Source organism: Erythrolamprus reginae, chromosome 3, assembly GCF_031021105.1.
Source record: "Erythrolamprus reginae isolate rEryReg1 chromosome 3, rEryReg1.hap1, whole genome shotgun sequence".
In the NCBI taxonomy this organism is placed as follows: Eukaryota; Metazoa; Chordata; class Lepidosauria; order Squamata; family Dipsadidae; genus Erythrolamprus; species Erythrolamprus reginae.
The window spans coordinates 139,936,478-139,955,783 of record NC_091952.1 but is presented as its reverse complement, the minus strand read 5'-3'; the positions used below and the strand labels follow the sequence as shown (position 1 = coordinate 139,955,783).

The window sequence follows — 19,306 nt, the reverse complement described above, 5'->3', positions numbered from 1 at the left end:
AGAAAAGGATTGTTGTTTTAAAATTATTTTTGGGACGGTACCCAAAGTTGTTTTGCATGATGATTTTACAATTATACATAAAATAAATTTGGCCGTCAGAATAAAATTATGCTTCCCTGATTTCTCAAACCATCATGCACATTTAACATGATTTTTTAAAATACTAAGTTCCTCAAGTATTGTGGACATTCCTTGTTCTTTTATTAAAAATTTATAGAAAATTATTGATCTACACATTAATAATTACAGTCCTCACTTAATGGCCATTTGTTCAGTGACTATTCAATTGCTATGCAGGCCCTCAAATATTTTATCGTCCTTCACACATATGTACACTAGCCTACTTCCCTTCTTTGTTCACATATGTATCTTCCTTTCCCTTTTGCTTAATGCATGCTGTGCCTTTCTTCCCCCATTTGCTCCCACATATATCAGGTTCTTTCCCCTTTATTTCCACACAATGCCTCTTTGGGACACTCTGCAGCACCTCCTGCAACTTGTATGCAGCTGCACTGGGCTTCCCAAGGCTTCCTCCACCCTCTAAGGCACTTTTGCTTTCCTTAAATTTGGGACTCCCTCTGCTTCCCTCTTTACATGTCTCACGTTATGATGGCAAGTAGGAATGCCTGGATTTCTGTTGCCTAGCAATGTGATCACCTGACATTGTGCTTTAATATTGCATCACTTAATGACAAAATACCGATGCCAATTACTATCTATATGAGAAATATATTTCAGATTTTTTTTAAAAAAAAATCAGATAATAAAAATTCCATTACTGTACATACCTCTGACTTAGTTCTTCTAAGTAGCGGCCACTGAGAGACATATTTACTTCCAGGGCTTTAATGCGATTATTGAGTCTCATAAACACAGACTCTTTTTGATTTGATCCATGAACAAGATTCCCATTTGTGTAGCCTAAATCTGTGGAATTCTGTAGTTCAGCATAAAAGTCTGTGGCAGTTTTTGGTAACCCACCAGAAACTGAAATTGCAAGAAATGTTTCCTCAATAGTCTGCTCATCATCTTTTATTTCCAAAGATGGAGACTTCACAAGTGACACCTCCTGCTTTTCCGTTTCTGAAGAACTAACTTTTGTTTCGACACCATAGCTTTCTACAAGTACTGTACATTCAGACTGTGGAATAATTTCTGTTGGCTTTGAAGTGGTTTCCATTGAGGTTTTTTCTTCTGCATTCAACACCCTAAATACGGTTACAATACTGGGTGTAGAAGGCTTCTCTGTAAGTCTATTTTCTTTAGCAAGAATTTCCTCTTGGGAAAGGATCTCTGGACTTTCAGATACATTTTTATATATTGTAGGCTCAGGGGACAGCTCTACTATAGATGGTGATCTGGTTCCTGTTGTAACATCTAAGAGGATCGATTGTGATACAGTCTGTGGATGACTAGGCTCCAGTTCAAAAGTAACTTCAGTCTGATTAACTGTAGCCTCATTTAATGAACTGCTCAGAACCCCTACTCCAATTTCAGATAGGTCTACAATTAATGTATCTGGTTTCTCTGAAGACTGCTCATGCACCAAAATATGCAGTGTTTTGGTTGGAATTAGTTGTATCTGTGAAACAGTAACAGAATTATGTTTTTCCAAAATGGTATCAGTTCTACTGTGGGGATGATGGAGAACTGCTATTGCTGAACACCACTTGAATATGTACTCTGAAAAACGAGAAATGCAACAGGCTGCAGTCAGATCATAACAATAGATCTGTGTTTCATGCTCAAGCCATGATATTTCCTCTTCTTGTTCATCACTTGGCAGCAGGGTTACTGTGGACTGACTGACTTCTTCTTCATATTCATGAACAAGCTGAACAATTGGTCTCTCCCCTGTTATTTCCAAAACTAGTATCTCACTTTCAGTTGCTGGTATTTTTGAAGAAAGTCTACAAATAAAGGTTGAAAAATTAATAGAATAAATATGCACTTCAGTACATCCATTAAAAAAGGTGGTTGCAGGAATTAATATTCTTTCACTTATTCATGAATTTCTTATTTGATATATTTCTAAGCACAGCTCCTTTCATATCTGAACCATTTTACACACAAGTTAGAATGAAAATACTAGAACCGTGATGGCAAACCTATGGCACCCGTGCCACGGGGCACACAGAACCATATGAAAGGGTATGCAAGACTTTTCTATGTTTCAGCTCTAGCGTGCATGTGCGTGCTGGGCAGCTGATTTTCAGGCTTTGGAAAGGAAGTTTCTTTCTCCGGACACTTCAGGGAAGTGGAAGTAGGAAAAATGCACTTCTGGTTTCCAGGTGTAGGCATTTTTTTCAGTGGTGAATTCATACCGATGTGGCCCAGAGAGCCGTACCTGTATGAATCCACTGATTTTTGGTGGCTTTTTTTCTGGCGTCTCCGTGTGGAAGAAGCACATTAAAAACATCCATTCCTTTTCCAATTATTATGCCTTCTCTTGCCTTGCTCTCCATCAAGGAGGACCACGCATTCCCCCCCAACAATCCTCTGTACAAACTGTATGCCCCATTTCTGCAAAGGCAGAGCCCTGCAGGGCAATCTAAAGGGGGAAGGAGGATGCTGTAGAAAAGACTATCTTCGACCTGTGCCAGCTCCGCGAGATTTGGGGCTCTGAAACAGTTCACTGGCTTCCAATCTGGTGCTATAAGTCGAGTTTCCAAAGTGGCGCTGGCCGTTGGCTGAACCAATCCATAAAGAGAGCAGGCAGGTGGTCGGGTAAGAATCCATTGGGCTGCTTTGTAGCCCTGGAGCCGGCACAGGTGGAAGGCGGCTTTTCTGCAGCATCTCCCTCCCCTCTTTGGATTGCCCTGCAAAGGGGGGCTCTGCCTTTGCAGAAACAGGGCGGGCACATGTGCTGCAGCCTGGGGACATCCACTTGCCCTTCCACTACCCCTGTCAGTGTCTGCATTTCCACCAAGGGCCACCAGCCCACCCACTGGCCAGGCTGGGCTGGACACCAGACTTGGAAGGCAAGCAGCCATGGGTGACTACCAAGAAGGCTGCCAAGCATGGCAGGGCTGCAGGAAAGGAGTAGGCTGCTACCTCCCTATCCTGTCACCCGACATGCTTTCCTGCCTTCCATGTGGCCTCTTAGCACCCCTCCCCTCTGCCACACCTCTTGCCTTAGTGCCCCACTAAGTCATCCCATCTCCCCAGGAGGTGTAACCACCCACTTTGGGAGCCATTACTTTCGAGATTTAATTTTCCAAACCACATTCAGAATAACCTAATTATCTAACACTAGCACTTAGACTTGTATACAACTTTATAGTGCTTTACAGCTCTCTCTAAGCAGTTTACAGAGTCAGCATATTGCTCCTAACAATTTGGGTATTCATTTTACCAACTTCGGAAGGATGGAAGGGTGAGTCAACCTTCAACGTTCAAACTGCCAAATTGCAAGCAGCCAGAAGGCAGCAGAAGTAACCCTGCAAGTACTGCATTCTAACCACTGCACCACCATGGCTCTTTAAAGCTCACATTACTTACTCTAAAGAAGGAACAGTAGTTGGCTCTGGTAGTTTGGGCCTTTCACTGGAAGTGGCAGTTGTGTTTTCAGAAACATTCTTGTTCCCTATTAAAAACACATAGATTTATATATGTAATTCCACTGATAATGATTACAGAAGAAATTGTTTTCAATTTACTAGTATGCTATTCAATATGCAATATTTATTGATGTAAGATTTATACATTCTTTCACTACAGAGGATCTAAATGGTACACAAATATCAATAATTGTCTCAAATCCACAGACATCTTTAAAAGAAAACTCATTTTGCCTCCTCACAGGGCAGGATCTTATGTGAGAAATTGTAGAAAGTGAGGGATGGAGTCTTAACCGAAATATGCAAGATCTAGGCAAAGTGGAGAAGCAAGAAAACATTCAGACAAATAATATTGGAATATTAAAAGCACAAGCAGATTTGCAAGATTCTGTTCTAGTGTAGTTCTAGTCATCATGTGGAGTTGGTTTTCTGGCCTGGTCTACCAGTGGGACTGACATATATTTTAAAAAAATCTTTTTGTGAATGTTTTTGGTCCAAATATTGTAAATGTTTTTGTTGAGGTGATTTTAATTGCTGTGGTAAAATTATTGGTTTGTTAACAGATTGTTAAATATTTCCCTAATATTTTTACTTTACTTATTGCTTTAATATTACTTCAAATTAAAAGGCTGTGTTTATTTTTTTATATCCTGTTGAAAAACCAGAAATTTAAAACAAATTTGCAGATGTTTTATTATTCTGCAAAGCATAGAGAAAATTAATGTAAACAGAATAAAAGCTGTTTAAAGTTTATTCCAGAAATCAATTAGATGATATTATATGCCTACCTTGTTCTGTAGTGTCTTCTTCAGTTTTTGCTCCAAGTATATTAGCAGCAATATTCACCATATTTAAAATGGCATCTAGAAAAATATCAGACACATACCCCATCACTTATTTTAAAAGTTGGAAATCACTTTTACTGAAATTTGTTTTTAGGTATATAGCTTTTGAGCAGTAAATTATATATGAAACTCAAATGAAATTTTTTATTAATAATGGGGGTACTCAAGAATTTAACATCATATGCCAAACAGTATACCATTTTCTAAATAATTCATCACTATTGATTAGAATTAAGAAAATGAAATATCTTTTACTGTTGCCCATGCTGAAATCCAAAGTGAAACACATTCAAAATCTGAAAGCTGGTTTAAAATACTGCATTCTTGTTGCTTTTTAAAAGAATAAATATTTATTTATTTTTATAATATAAAATACACACAACACAAAACAGTGCACAGTGAATTGTGCTTCCGCCACCCAACAACATACATTCAGTCCCTCCACCAGGTAATGAGGGTGTACTAATTTATAATTTTTTACAACCAGGAACATCAATGTGCTTGCAAAGTGTAGAGTGATTCCAATTTGTTCTTTATGGCTCTTGCATTCTTGTTGCTGATACAATCTAAATACACATTCTATAATACTCAGAGAAGAAATTTTTACTTTAAAAAACTGCATACATATAAAGAATTAGGGCATCCTAAAGGTGCTTTTTCAAGAGGCAAGTGAACCTTTTCTTTGAAGGTATTTTGCTTCTCATCCAAGAAGTTCCTTCAGTTCATTTAATTACCTTTTTACACATTAATTGTCTTAAAAGATAGAAAAGGAGATGGGAGTAATTAAGGACTGAACCACCTCCAGTGCAATTTATTTTTATGAATGTTTGGAGGATATGTTTTCCATTATGTGATTAGAGAAAATTTGTCATTAAAAAGGGAAATATTTCTCTCACACACCCTAACTGTTCATTCTCTCAACTAGGAGTGTTAACTGAACTGAAAAATTATAAAATATTGATGATTTAAAAATGATCTGTCAGTTGTTATCTTCAATTAGCTAAATGAATATTTGCAGTTCTATAAAAAAGTCAAGTAAATGATTGGTCCACTAACAGATAAAGATGGCAGGGAGGTGACAACTTACAGGGAGAAAGTAGAATTAATGCTTAATTCATTATTTGAATCAAAAGCACTATAGTAGAATACAGAATAAGAATGCAAAATAGACAAGAAAATGGTAAGAGAACACCTATCCGCAGTAGATGAATTCAAATCGCCAGGACCAGGTGGATTATATTCCACAGTTCTGAAGAAGCTGACAGATGTACTGATGGATTAAAAAGCTAGCAGTTATCATTACAGAACCACTGCACCACATCTTCAAAAAATCCTGGATCATAGAGGAAATATCTGAGGACTGGAAAAAAGCTGATGTGGTTCCCATCTTCAAAAAAGTAAAAAAATGAAGTGGACAAAGCCATGGGAGCTGAGAGTTCCTCCACCTGCTTACTGGACCCGTGTCCCTCCTGGCTGGTTTCATCAAGCAGAGAAGTGGCACTTGGCTGGATCCAGACATGGATTAATGCTTCCTTGAACGAGGGGTCCTTTCTGCAACCACTGAAAGCAGTTGTGCGATCCCTCCTCAAGAAACCGTCCTTGGAGCCAGCCGAGTTGAAAAACCTTAGACCAGTCCCCAACCTACCCTTCTTGGATGAGGTTGTAGAGAAGGTGGTGGAGCTCTAACGCCGGCGGTACTTGGATGAAGCCGATTATCTTGATTCTTTTCAGTCTGGTTTCAGGATTAGTCATAGCATGGAAACCGCTTTGGTCGCGCTCATGGATGATTTCTGACAGGCCCAGGATAAGGGTTATTCCTCTATCTTGGTGCTTCTTGACCTCTCAGTGGCCTTCAATATCATCAACCATGGTATCCTTCTTCAACGTCTTGAGGCGTTGGGGAGTGGGGGCCACCGTTCTATAATGGTTCTCCTCCTACCTCTCTAGTCATTCGCAGTCAGTTAGTGGGGGGACAGAGGTCCACCCCTAGGCCCCTACTTTGTGGGGTGCCCCAGGGGTATGTCTTTTCCCCTCTACTATTTAACATTTACATGAAAACGTAGGTGAGATCATCTGAAGGCACAGGGTGCGGTATACATCTCCACCCCATGACAATTCAGTGAAGCAGTTGATGTAATGTGCTGGTGCCTGGAAGCTGTAAGAGTCTGGATGGGAATAAAAAGGCTCAAGCTCAACCCTGACAAGATCGAGTGGCTCTGGGCATTTCCTCTGAAGGACCATTCTACCTGTCCATCAATTGTTCGGGGGGGGCAGGGATTTAACCCCCTCAGATAGGGTCCGCAACTTGGGTGTCCTCCTAGATCCACAGTTGAATCTTGACCACCATCTCTCAGCTGTGGCCAGAGGGACCTTCACTCGGGTTTGATTGGTATACCAGTTGAGGCCCTAGCTGGACCAGGAGGTTCTGTGCACGGTCACTCAGGCCGTCATTATCTTCCGTCTAGTTTATTGCAACACGCTCTACATGGGGCTATACTTGAAGAATATTCAGAAATTACAGATAGTCCAGAATGCAGCCGCATGAGCTGTCATGTATTCGATACACCCATATAACACCATGACTGCATTGGCTAATGGTCACAATTGGTCTCTGGTCACAATTCAAGGTGTTGGTTATTACCTATAAAGCCCTACATGGCTTAGGACCAATCTATTTATGAGACCATCTCCTGCCATATACCTCCCAGAGACCAATCAGATCACAGGGAATTGGCCTTCTCCAGGTCTCGTCCACTAACCAATGCAAGTTGATGGGCTTGTGAGGAAGAGCATTCTCTGTAGTTGCCTCAATGTTATGGAATCAACTACCCCCCAATGTCCGCACTGCTCCTGCTGTGAGTTCCTTCTCAAAGGCTGTGAAGACCTGGCTTTGTGGCCAGGCATGGGGACCGTGAACATAACATCTCATCACGACTGTTCTGTATGTATGTGGATTCAATTGGATAATTCATTATGGTTTATTATAGGTTTTAATGTTCTTATTACTGAGTCACACTGGGATTGGGCGACATAGAAGTCAAATAAATTAATTTACCTGACTAATCGTACTCAACGAGTAGTCCTCAATGGGTCTAAATCTACATGAAGAGAAGTTAGCAGTGGGGTACCACAAGGTTCCGTCTTAGGCCCAGTACTCTTTTAACATCTTCATAAATGACCCAGATGAGGGAACAGAAGGGGAACTAACCAAATTTGCAGATGTTACTAAACTGGCAGGAATAGCTAATACCCAAAGAAGAGGCTCAAAATTCAGATGACTCTTGACAGACCTGAACACTGGACCCTATCTAATAAAATGAAATTCAATACTGAGAAAAGTAAAGTCCTACACCAGATTTAAAAAAGCAAAAATATACATATAAACTGGGCAAAACCACACTCAATATTAGTGACTGCGAGAGGGATCTTGGAGTGTTAGTAGACAACCAGCTAAACATGTCAGCAGTGTGCAGCGACAGCCAAAAAAGCTAATGCAATCCCAATAGAGGGATACAATCTAATAGAGCAATGCATTAATAGAGGGATACAATCTAGGACTAGGGAGGTACTAATACCACTCTATAAAGCCTTAGATGGACCGTTGAACTTACCTGAACGGTCTTCTCGATGCACTGCAAGGAGAGTCCAAGATGGGGTTATTCTCAGCCTGATTGGCTGGGACTGAGTTTAATTTAAATATTAGTCAGGCACCGTCCCCCTTAGCCCTCCAGTCTAATGAGTACGAAGGAGCAGTAATGAAAACCAAACTATTTATTTAACCATAAAATGCAGCCAAACTTCAACAAGAACCTCACGAAACTGTGACCCTAGTCCCAAAGCTGGGCGGGTTTGGACTCTCCTTGCAGTGCATCGAGAAGACCGTTCAGGTAAGTTCAACGGTCCTTCTCCAATGCACTTGCAAGGAGAGTCCAAGATGGGATATACCCAAGTTATAGTCAAAGGGAGGGAGAAGGCTGGACCAGGGGCGCTGAGAAGGAACACACCCCTTGCAGAACCCTCCTCCCAAAGGCTGCTTCTGAAGAAGCATATGAGTCAATTCGATAGTGTTTTATAAATGTGGACGGGGCCGCCCAAGTGGCTGCCCGACAAATGTCCTCCAGTGATGCCTGTGTCCTCCAGGCCGAAGACGTGGCCGCACTTCGGGTCGAGTGTCCAGTTATCCCCTGTGGAATAGAGGTGTTCTTAGCCTTGTACGCTTTGGAGATGCATTCACGCAACCAATGGCTGATCGTCTGAGAAGAAACCTTCTTCCCCATGGCTCTACTTGAGAATGACACAAACAGAGCTTCAGACACTCGGAACGTTTGAGTCCTGCGTATATAGATTTTCAAGGCACGTCTAACGTCCAGTTTATGCCACCTCAGTTCAGAAGGGTGGCTCCCATGAGTGCAAAAGTCCGGGACCACAATGTCCTGGGTCCTATGAAAAGTGGAGTTCACCTTTGGGACAAAGACCGGGTCCAATCTCAGTACCACCCTGTCCGGGTAAAACTGACAGAGGTCCTGCCTCGTTGACAATGCCGAGATTTCAGAAACTCTCCTGGCAGAGGTAATGGTGACCAGGAAAGCAGTTTTAATGGACAGGAACCTGAGGGAAATCTGACGTAACGGTTCAAAGGGGGGGCCTGTCAAAGCATGCAACACCAGAGACAGGTCCCAGGATGGAAAACGGTGAACCGTGGGTGGCTTTGTATTTGCGGCCCCTCGTAGGAAGTCCCTGATCCAGGGATGTCTTGTGAGGGGACGGTAGTAATCCTTAACCAGGACGGTTGACAGGGCTGCTATGAGGCGTCGAAGAATGTTTGGAGCCAGGCCCTTCTCCAGACCAGCCTGTAAAAATGACAGTACCATCAAGGGCGAAGCTCCCCGTGGATCCACCTGCCTCTGCTCACAGAAAGCACAGAACACCGCCCAAGTTGCTTGGTAAACATGTCTGGTAGAAGGCCTCCTGGCAGCCTGCATGGTGTCTATGACCGCATCTGGCACAAGCTGGTTCTTCAGATGTTCCCGCTCAAGTGCCATACGGTCAGCTGCCACCAGTGAGGCTCTGGATGGCTCATTACCCCCTGCGTGAGGAGAATTCGATGGTCCGGAATTCTCCAGTAGGGAGATATCGATAGTCCTATCAGATCGGCAAACCAGCTGCGTCTTGGCCAATACAGAGCCAGCAGAAGAACCTCTGCTCGCTCCTCCAGTACCTTCTGAATCACCCTCGGTATTAGTGGGACTGGTGGAAAGGCGTAAAGCAGGCCTGATGGCCACCGTTGAGGTAGAGCATTCACCCCCTCCGCCCCGGGGGAAGGAAAGCGGGAGAGGAAGCGAGGGAGCTGGGAGTTGTGGCAGGTCGCAAACAGATCCAATATCGGCCTGCTGAACCTCCCGACAATCTCCTGGAAGATCGTTGGGTCCAGGCGCCACTCTCCGGGATCCAGAGTCTCCCGACTCAGCCAGTCCGCACATACATTGTCCACACCCGAGATATGTTCTGCTGAAAGTGAAGCTAAAGTGGCTTCCGCCCACCTCAGCAGGGACTCCGCCTCCGCCATGAGTCGCCGAGATCGTGTTCCGCCTTGCCTGTTGATGTGGGCACGGGTCAAAACATTGTCCGTGAGGATAAGGACATGCTGCCCTCGTATCCAGGGGGCGAAGCTCCGGAGGGCCAGCGAGACCGCCTTCAACTCCAAGAAGTTGATGTTGTAATCCTGCAAGACCTGATTCTCCCAAAGGCCCTGAGCCATCTGAGAGGCAAGGTGGGCCCCCCATCCCGTTAAACTGGCGTCCGTCGTTACCATGAGATGGTTTTTGGCAGGTAGGAGGAGCCCCTCTCCAACGCTGGGGAAGACCACCAGCGAAGGGAGTTGCAAAATCTGTTGGTAAGAAACACCTTCCTGTGGAGGTGGCTTGATTTGGTCCGTTGGAAAGGAAGCAGGAACCACTGAAGCGGTCTCAAGTGATGTCTTGCCCATGGTATGACGTCGATACACGAAACCAGGGTCCCCAAGACCTTCGACAGGAAAGAAAGCCTTGGGAACCTCTGACCATCCAGATCCCGTAAGAGTCTCCTGATGGAGGACCGTCTCTCTGGGGAGAGGAACACCATACCCAAGGTGGTATCTATGGTGGTTCCCAGGTGAGCCAGACGTGTCGTGGGTGTCAAATGGCTCTTTTCCCAGTTCACTGTGAACCCATGGGTTTCGAGGGTCTGAATAGTCAAGTGTAGATCTCGATACGCTTGTTCCCTTGTCTTTGCCAGTATAATAATGTCGTACCGATTGAGGCATACCGATTGTTGTCTCAAGGAAGCTGTGAGAACGTCCAAGAGCTTTGTGAACGTTCTCGGCGCTGAGGAGAGTCCGAAAGGCATTGCTCTGTATTGAAAATGTGTCCCGCCCAGACTGAACCGAAGGAACCGTCTGTGCGGTGGAAAGATGGGGACGTGCAGGTAGGCTTCCCTGAGGTCTATGGATGTTAAGAAGTCCTTGTGCCGTATAGATGCGAGGATGGATCTGAGCGAATGCATCTTGAACCTCCTGTATTTTACGTAGAAGTTCAAGTGGCGCAGGTTCAGGATCAGCTTGACCCTTCCGGAGGCTTTGGATACAAGGAAAATCACAGAGTAAAACCCCTTGCCTCGTTCCTCCGGGGGGACCTCTTCTATGGCCCCTATCTCCAGAAGATGGGAGACCTCTCGGTAAAGAAGGGCACTCTTCTGAACGTCCGAAGGGACCCGGCATGGAATGAAGCGATGAGGAGGGAAACACAGGAATTCCATCCTCAATCCCTGTGCCACAGTGGCCGCCGCCCAAGCGTCCAAAGACGTCCTGGCCCAGGGGCCCGCGAAATGGGCCAGTTTGCCACCCAATGGAGCGGAGATGAGCGAGTCATTTGTTCTTCCTGAAGCCCTGATTAGCCCCTCTGAAGGGGCGTCGCCCTTGGTAGGACTTGCTGTGGTCCTGTGAAGCCAACTTGTCTGGTCGGAAGGAGCCCTGACCAAAAGAGCCCTGGAAGTAAGGCCTCGAAGCTTGGGTGGTGCTCGAGGAGGGCTCTGCGCGAAAGGGCTGGCGCCTCTGATACAGTGTGAAACGTCTGTCCTGTCTTTTGGACCTAGGCATGACCTTCTTCTTGTCTTTGTCCTCGACTAAGACGTCGTCGAGGACTTCGCCAAAGAGTTTGTTGCCTTTAAATGGAGCTGAAGCCAAGCACCATTTAGACTTGACGTCCGCCTGCCAGTTGCGTAGCCATATCAGTCGGCGGGATGACACTGACGAGGCCATGGCCCTGGCAGCGAACTTGGCGGCACTGGCTGTTGCATCTGCCGAGAATTCGGTGGCTGCCAGGAGTTTATTAAGATCCTGGCGAAGGCGTGCATCCTCAGGGTCGACCCTTGACTGAATCTCCTTAATCCATAGCATAGTCGCCCTGTTAAAAAATGAGGCCGCAGAGGTGGCCCGTATGGCCCAGGCCGCCATCTGGTGCGTTTTGCGCACAATGTTCTCGGCCCTCTTATCTTCGGCCTTTAGGCCCTCTTGAGACTCAGAAGGGACCAGAGCATTGGAGACTAAACTGGTAACAGGTTTGTCCACCGCCGGGAAGGCCAAAAGGTCTTCCATTTGTTGGTCGAAGGCATAGAGCTTCCGGTCCAGGTTAGAGGGACCCTGTGCTGCCGCCGGGTTCTCCCAAGGTCGCTGAACAGTTTCCAAAAACAGGTGCGAGGAAGGTATGTTTACTGTCTCTTGTTTTGGAAGTACGAACATCCCACCGGTAGCCTGGGTCGAAGGAGCTGCCTCCGGCTGTCCGCCCTCACCCGCTTGTTCGATCGTCAGTTTTGCCTTGTTAAGCAAGACCTTGAACAGTGAGGACTTAAAGAGACCTGCGAAGACCGGTTGTTCCGGTGGATGTTCATCCCCCTGATCGCTGTAATCATCCCTGGAAGAATCTTCCTCCTCCATAGTGTCAGCTACAGAGTGTGGGGCTGGAGCTGTCCAGGGGTCCCTGAACCTGCGAGGAGGTTGTCCCGCAGGTGCCTGATGCTGCTGTGCCCCCTCTCCACTCCCTGGGAGTAGGCATTCACAATCAAGTCCTGGAGGTTCTGGGGCATGCTGTGCCAGGCCTCCTGAGAGTTGTGCAGTCCCGCTGCCGTTGGAGTGAAGGTGGAAGGCTGCGAAGGGCCATATTGAGGAAGTGCGTAGGCCTGAGGAGGCAACATGCCAGGCCACATGTAGGGTTGTCTCCCCAAATTGAACACCTCCGGGGGATTGGGCTGAGAAGAGCGTTCAGGTGACTAGTTCCTTTCTGAAGCCGAGCCTGCTACCCCTGGTATCACGGGGGAGGCTGGTAGAAGTGTGGGACCCAAGGACCTGGCTGATAGCGAGGCTTGCTTTTGCGAGGCCTCCAACTGCCTTTCCAGGGCCTTTATTCTTTTCTCAGCCTCCCTAAGCGAGGCACCTTGGGAGGCTTTAGGCTTCTGGCTCTTCTCCCTAGGGGTATTAGGCCTAGGAATGACAGAGGCCTCCTCCCCTGCAGTAACTGTCGTTTCTGCCATTATTTTCCTTCACACACACTCACGATCTGAGGGAAAGTGTTCAAAAGCCAGCAGGAGCCTCTCACCGAAGGAATCACGAAGCACCAAATAACGGTTTGTGTTCCTAGCCCTTACTGCGCCTGCGCGTCGCCAGGACAGAATAGGGCTCCTGATTGACAGGGGTACTGGCAAGGCTGACATTCCGGCGAGCCGATTGGCTGCGCCCAAAGCAATGCCTTCGGTTGTCATGGCAACCGCCTGAAGGTCCGCACAGTAGCCGCGGCCCCGGCTGGCTGCCGACAAGACCCGCCTATCAAGGAGGCTGGCCTGAGCTCCTCCTCCTTCCCTGTCCAACGTTGCACTCAGGGCCTGTTGTTGCCATGGCGACCGCTTGTGCTACGGCCTAGTAGCGGCGGTGCCGGCACTGAAACTTGAAGAAAACGGACGGGAACTGCTCCTCCTCTCCCGCCCGCTGCACCCCCCTTCCAAGATGGCGACGCCCCGTTCCGGCAACCTTCCCTGTGAGGTAACCCACGATCGCGTTGACACAGGCGGCGCGGCGAACGCCCCGGGGCTTCTTGAGGCTTCTCCTAGCGTAATCTTCTTGTGGCATATCCATCATGGGGGGCAGGCCCCCCATGGCATCAGCCGACCACCTTTTCATTGGGCGCTGCCGCGGAGGCCAGCAACCCGGGTGCTCCTCCTGGGGCCCGTGTGTTAGACCCCCAACCAGAGGAGCTGCAGCTCAAGTGGGTTAAACCCGCGGAGGGTATTAACCCACGCTGCCAAGACTGAAGCCGCCCTCTGTGGTACCTGAAATAAAAGAGAAAAACAAGAAGCATTAGTATATTTATCACAAATAAAACTTCTAAAAAGTGTCCTATTAAACATTAAGTTTAACAGGAGAGAAACTCTATGTCCCATACTACGACTGAGTTTTTTTAGACTGGAGGGCTAAGGGGGGGCGGTGCCTGACTAATATTTAAATTAAACTCAGTCCCAGCCAATCAGGCTGAGAATAACCCCATCTTGGACTCTCAGACCTGAACACTGGACCCTATCTAATAAAATGAAATTCAATGCTGAGAAAAGTAAAGTCCTACACCAGATTTAAAAAAGCAAAAATATACATATAAACTGGGCAAAACCACACTCAATAGCAGTGTTCCCTCTAATTTTTTTTCGGGGTGAGCGGAAAAGTATAGTGTCTGAGCGGCAGTCCCTTTGGCACTGGGCGGCATATAAGTATAAATAAATAAATAAATAAAGTAAGTAAGTAAGTAAGTAAGTAAGTAAGTAAGTAAGTAAGTAAGTAAGTAAGTAAGTAAGTAAGTAAGTAAGTAAGTAAGTAAGTAAGTAAGTGTGGGCGTGCGCTATCACACATGAGCAAGTTCTTGCATCCATAATTCTATCCTTTCTATGTCTTCCTCCCTCTTTCCTCCCTCCCAGTTTCCTTTCTATCTCTCCCTCCCTCTTTTCTTTCTATCTTTCCCTCCCTCTTTCCTTTCTATCTCTCCCTCCCTCTTTCCTTTCTATCTCTCCCTCCCTCTTTCCTTTCTATCTTTCTTTCCCCCTTTCTCCAAGCCCTTCCTTTTCCCTCTCCCTAACTACCCCCTTCTCCCTCCTTTCTATCTCTCCCTCCCCCTTTCTCTCTCCCTTCCTTCATCTTTCATTCCCTCTCTCTCCATCCCTCTTCCTTTCTCTCTTCCTTCCTTCCTCTCTTTTTTGTTCTTTCTCTCTCCCTCCTTCCCTCCCTCTATGTCTTTCCCTCCCCCTCCTTCCCCCCTCTTTCTCTCTTTCCCTGTCTTTCTCTCTTGCTTGCTTTCTCGCTTTCTTTCTCATTCTCTCTCCCCTCCCTTCTCTCTCTCTCTCTTTCTCTCTCGTTCACCACGCCGGCAACAGAGAGAAAAAGAGAGAGAGAGAGAGATGGAGAGAGAGTGGAGGGCGCCATTGTCTTCGCCTCTGCCCGGCGGCTCTGCAGCGAAGAGGAAGCAGCCGCGCACCGCCTCCTGGGAGCCCGGCCGACTTTTGGAGCCGTTTTGTTTTCGGCCGGGCGGAGGCGGCGCGCGGAGGCGAAGACACGGCACCCGGCCAAGCTCCGCCTCCCGGGAGCCCAGCAGACTTTTGGAGCCGTTTTGTTTTCAGCTGGGCTCCCGGGAGGCGGAGCGTGGCCAGGCACCGTGTCTTCGCCTCCGCGTGCCGCCTCCGCCCGGCTGAAAACAAAACGGCTCCAAAAGTCGGCCGGGCTCCTGGAAGGCAGAGTGTGGTCGGGCGCCGTGTCTTCGCCTCCGTGCGCCGCCTCTGCCCGGCCGAAAACAAAACGGCTCCAAAAGTCGGCCGGGCTCCTGGGAGGCAGAGTGTGGCCGGGCGCCGTGTCTTCGCCTCCGTGCGGCTCTGCAGCGAAGAGGAAGTAGCCGCGCACCGCCTCCCGGGAGCCCGGCCGACTTTTGGAGCCGTTTTGTTTTCGGCCGGGCGGAGGCGGCGCGCGAAGACACGGCGCCTGGCCAAGCTCCACCTCCCGGGAGCCCAGCTGACTTTTGGAGCCGTTTTGTTTTCAGCTGGGCTCCCGGGAGGCGGAGCATGGCCAGGCGCCGTGTTGCAGCGGAGGAGAGAGGCGGAGCGGGCAGCGAGCAGCGGGCGGTCGGGCGGCCAGGTGTTCGGGGGGCAGCCGGCGCGCGCTCCCCAAATCTCCCTGCCAGCCCACCCGCCCGGAACATTCAAAATAAGAAAACCCTTCGCTCTTACTTTGAATGTTCCGGGCGGGCGTGCAGGCAGGGAGATGGGAAGAGCGCGCACCGGCCCGCGCGCCTGCCAGCCCCTCCCCCCTCTCTTGCAGCGGAGGAGAAAGAGAGGCCGTGCGGGTGGGGGGCAGGGCCAAGAGGCCAGGAGCGCGAGGGGGCCGGAGGCACCATGGAGAGGCAGGTGTGGCCGTGGCTCCCTTCTATTGCCCGTGCCTCCCCGCCCGCCCCCCCCACGGGCTGGCAGGGGGATGGGGAGTGCGCGGCCGAGGAAAAAGGTGAGCACGGGGGTATTTTGGAGCGAGCGCGCGCGCACGTGCGCAGCTTACAGGGAACGGTGCTCAATAATAGTGACTGCGAGAGGGATCTTGGAGTGTTAGTAGACAACCAGCTAAATATGTCAGCAGTGTGCAGCGACAGCCAAAAAAGCTAATGCAATCCCAATAGAGGGATACAATCTAATAGAGCAATGCATTAATAGAGGGATACAATCTAGGACTAGGGAGGTACTAATACCACTCTATAAAGCCTTAGATTGACCACACCTAGAGTACTGCATCCAGGTTTTATCGCCACACTACAAAAAAGACACTGAAACTCTAGAGAAAGTGCAGAGAAGAGCAACCAGGATGATTAGGGGATTAGAGACTTTAACACACAAAGAGCAGTTGAAGGAACAAGGCATGGCCAGTCTGGCAAAGAGAAGGGCCAGGGAAGATACAATAGCAGTGTTCCAATACTTGAGGGGCTGCCACACAGAGGAGGGGGTCAGGCTGTTTTCCAAGGCACTAGAAGGGCAGACAAGGAATAATGGATGGAAACTGACCAAGGAGAGATTCAATCTGGAAATAAAGAGAAACTTTCTGACAGGGAGAGCAATCAACCAGTGGAACAGCTTGCCTGTGGAGGTTGTGAGAGCTACAACACTTGAGACTTTCAAGAGGAGATTGGACGGCCATTTGTCTGAAATGATGTAGGGACTCCTGTTTGAGCAGGGGGTTGGACTAGATGACCTACAAGGTCCCTTCCATCTCTAGTAATCTAAAATCTAAATCTAAAGGTCACAAGAAGTATTGGTACTTCTTTATAGGATCACCAGAATGTAAAAAAGATGTTGAGACTTTGAAAAGAATTAAGAGAAGAGAAACAAGGATGGTTAGGGGGCTGGAGGTTGAAACATATGAAGAACAGTTGAAAAAAATTGTGTGATTCTGTGTGCGTGAGTGTATATTTGAGCCGTGGTGACACAGCAGTTAGAATGCAGAACTGCAGGCCAAATCTGCTGACTGTCTCTGCCAGCAATTTGGCAGTTCGAATCTCACCAACTCAAGGTTGACCCAGCCTTCCATTCTTTCAAGGTCGGTAAAGTGAGAACCCAGATTGTTGGGGGCAATATGCTGATTCTGTAAACCACTTAGGGCTTATAGATATAAGTCTATACAGATATAAGTAGTGTTGGGCGAACCCACTAAAGTTTGGGTTCGGACGAACTTGACATCGGAGTTTACATAGGTTCGCCGAACCCGAATCCCAGCACCTCTGGCCCGGCGGGAGGTAAAGCGCTGGGGGGAGGCAGCAATGGGCTACAAGCTGGAACGCTAAATTGCGCTCGCTGCCGCAGCTTGTAACTTTTTGCAACAGAACCTGCCTCCCGAGCCCTCTTGGCCGGTGAGAGGTGAAGCGCTGGAGGGTGTGTGTGTCAGGCTCCATCAAACGAGTGATGGCCAGGAGCCACCAAAATGAGAGAAATAGGGGCAGGGATTTTCAGTGGCTCCCAGCCATTGCCCGTTTGATGGAACCTGACACCCCCCTCCAGCTCTTCGGCTCCCACCGGACGCCTCTACAGGATGGGCAAGCCGGACCCCGCTGCCTCTGCCTCGCTTGAGCACCGGGCCTTCGCTTCGGCCGCCTCCGTCCCGTCCTGTGCCTCCAGTTCCCCGGCCCCACGGATTGAGATCTTCTCCCCCCTGCGGGCTGTTCCTGCGGGGCCGACTACACGGGAGACAGTTCCTTTCTGGAAGCGGCAGACGGAAAAGGGATTGACGGGCTGGGCGCACCCGCTCTCGCGTCCCCGACCAAGTCGGCCTCTGGAGGCAGCCTGCTCAGCGACCTCAAGGAAGAAAAAGAGGAGCAGCCACAGCAGCAGCTTGGCTCAAATAACCCGGCCACGAACTGGATCCACTCTTGCTCCGCCAGGGAAAAGCATTGTCCTTAAATCAAATTCCAGACTCTGGAACTGGAAAAGGAATTTCTCTTTAACATGTACCTCATCCGAGAAAGGCGCTGCGAGGTGGCGGGGATTTTAAACCTCACAGAGAGGCAGGTTAAGATCTGGTTTCAGAACCAAAGGATGAAAATGAAAAAAACGAATAAAGGGAAAAGGGACATAAAAGAGACTTAAGGCTTCCAGGGGGGGGAAAGGTCTTGGTGAAAATATTGTAGCATGGGGCTTTTGTTTTCTTGTTTTAAGGAAGTACACAAAGGAGGAGACACGGCTGCGGCGTCCGAGCCTTTTCCGTAAGAAATAAAAGGAGATCGGCACGCACACGGCTTCCCAGTCTGCGCTGCACGAAGGTTTTGTTTGACAGGCGGCCGCAGGCTGTGGGAGGGCAGGGCCTACCACAGAATCTACCCCGCTCCCCTTTCCAAAGAGTGCCAGGGTGAGCTAAGGTACCCTGGGCAATGGGAGCAACAGGCGATTGGTGCAGACTTTGGTTTTGTTTCCTGCTCGGCAGCCAATCAGTATTGCTCTGAATTGCAGGACGAGCAAGGCGTCGTCGTGGCCTGAACCTCCTTATTTATTCTAGTCCAACCTTGGCCACTTTAAGACTTTGTGGACTTCAACTCCCAGAGTTCCTCAGCCAGCTTCGCTGAGTCAGAGCCCTCCCCGCCTCCCCCTCCTGCCTACTGCGGTGTTCGAGCGAACACCAAACCTGAACAGAGACTTTTTAAAAAGTCCAGGTTTGGGTTTGGTATGTCGAACACCGCAAAGTTCTGCACGGACCCAAACTATGGAAGTTTGGTTCGCCCAACACTAGATATAAGTCTTAAGTGCTAATTTTTAAAGGGCTGCCACAAAGAAGATAGGGGTCAACCAATTTTTCATAACACCAGAAGAAAGGACAAGCAATGGTGGGAAACTAAATAAGGGGAGAAGCAACGTAGAACTAAACATAAATTTCCTGTCAATGACAACAATAAAGCTGTGGAACGGCTTGCTTTCAGAAATTGTGGATGCTCCATCATCAAATTCCAAAAGAGATTGGACAGCCATTTGTCTGAAATGGTATATGATCTCCTATTTGAGCAAAGGATTGGATTAGAGACCTCCAAGTTCCCTTCCAATTATATTTATTTTGTCATTTTGTTATTTTGACAGATTAAGCATTGGGCCCTACCCAACAAGATGCAGTTCAGTGGTTAGAAAGGTAAGGTCCTACAGCTAGGGAGGAAAAATCAAATGTACAGGTATAGAATAGGTGGTTCCTAGCTCAATAGTAGTAATTGTGGGAAGGATCTAGGTGTCCTGGTGAATCACCACTTAAGTATGAGCCAGCAGCATGCTGCAGCTGCCAAAGAAATCAATGAAAATCTAGGCTGCATCAACAAAGCAATAGCATCA

At 47.9% G+C, this 19,306-nt stretch overlaps 1 protein-coding gene across 4 annotated transcripts in view; it reads right to left on the bottom strand.

The window, feature by feature from the left end:
* SUCO (SUN domain containing ossification factor) overlaps nucleotides 1–19,306 on the bottom strand; it is a 279,446-nt gene that overhangs the window by 24,497 nt on the left and 235,643 nt on the right. For all 4 annotated transcript variants that reach the window (XM_070746846.1, XM_070746847.1, XM_070746848.1 and 1 more), the window contains 3 exons: nucleotides 4,349–4,423; nucleotides 3,502–3,586; nucleotides 789–1,910 (listed from right to left, as the gene is read on the bottom strand). In XM_070746846.1, coding sequence (XP_070602947.1) covers nucleotides 789–1,910; nucleotides 3,502–3,586; nucleotides 4,349–4,423 — 1,282 coding nt within the window. The remainder of the gene's footprint in view (nucleotides 1–788; nucleotides 1,911–3,501; nucleotides 3,587–4,348; nucleotides 4,424–19,306) is intronic.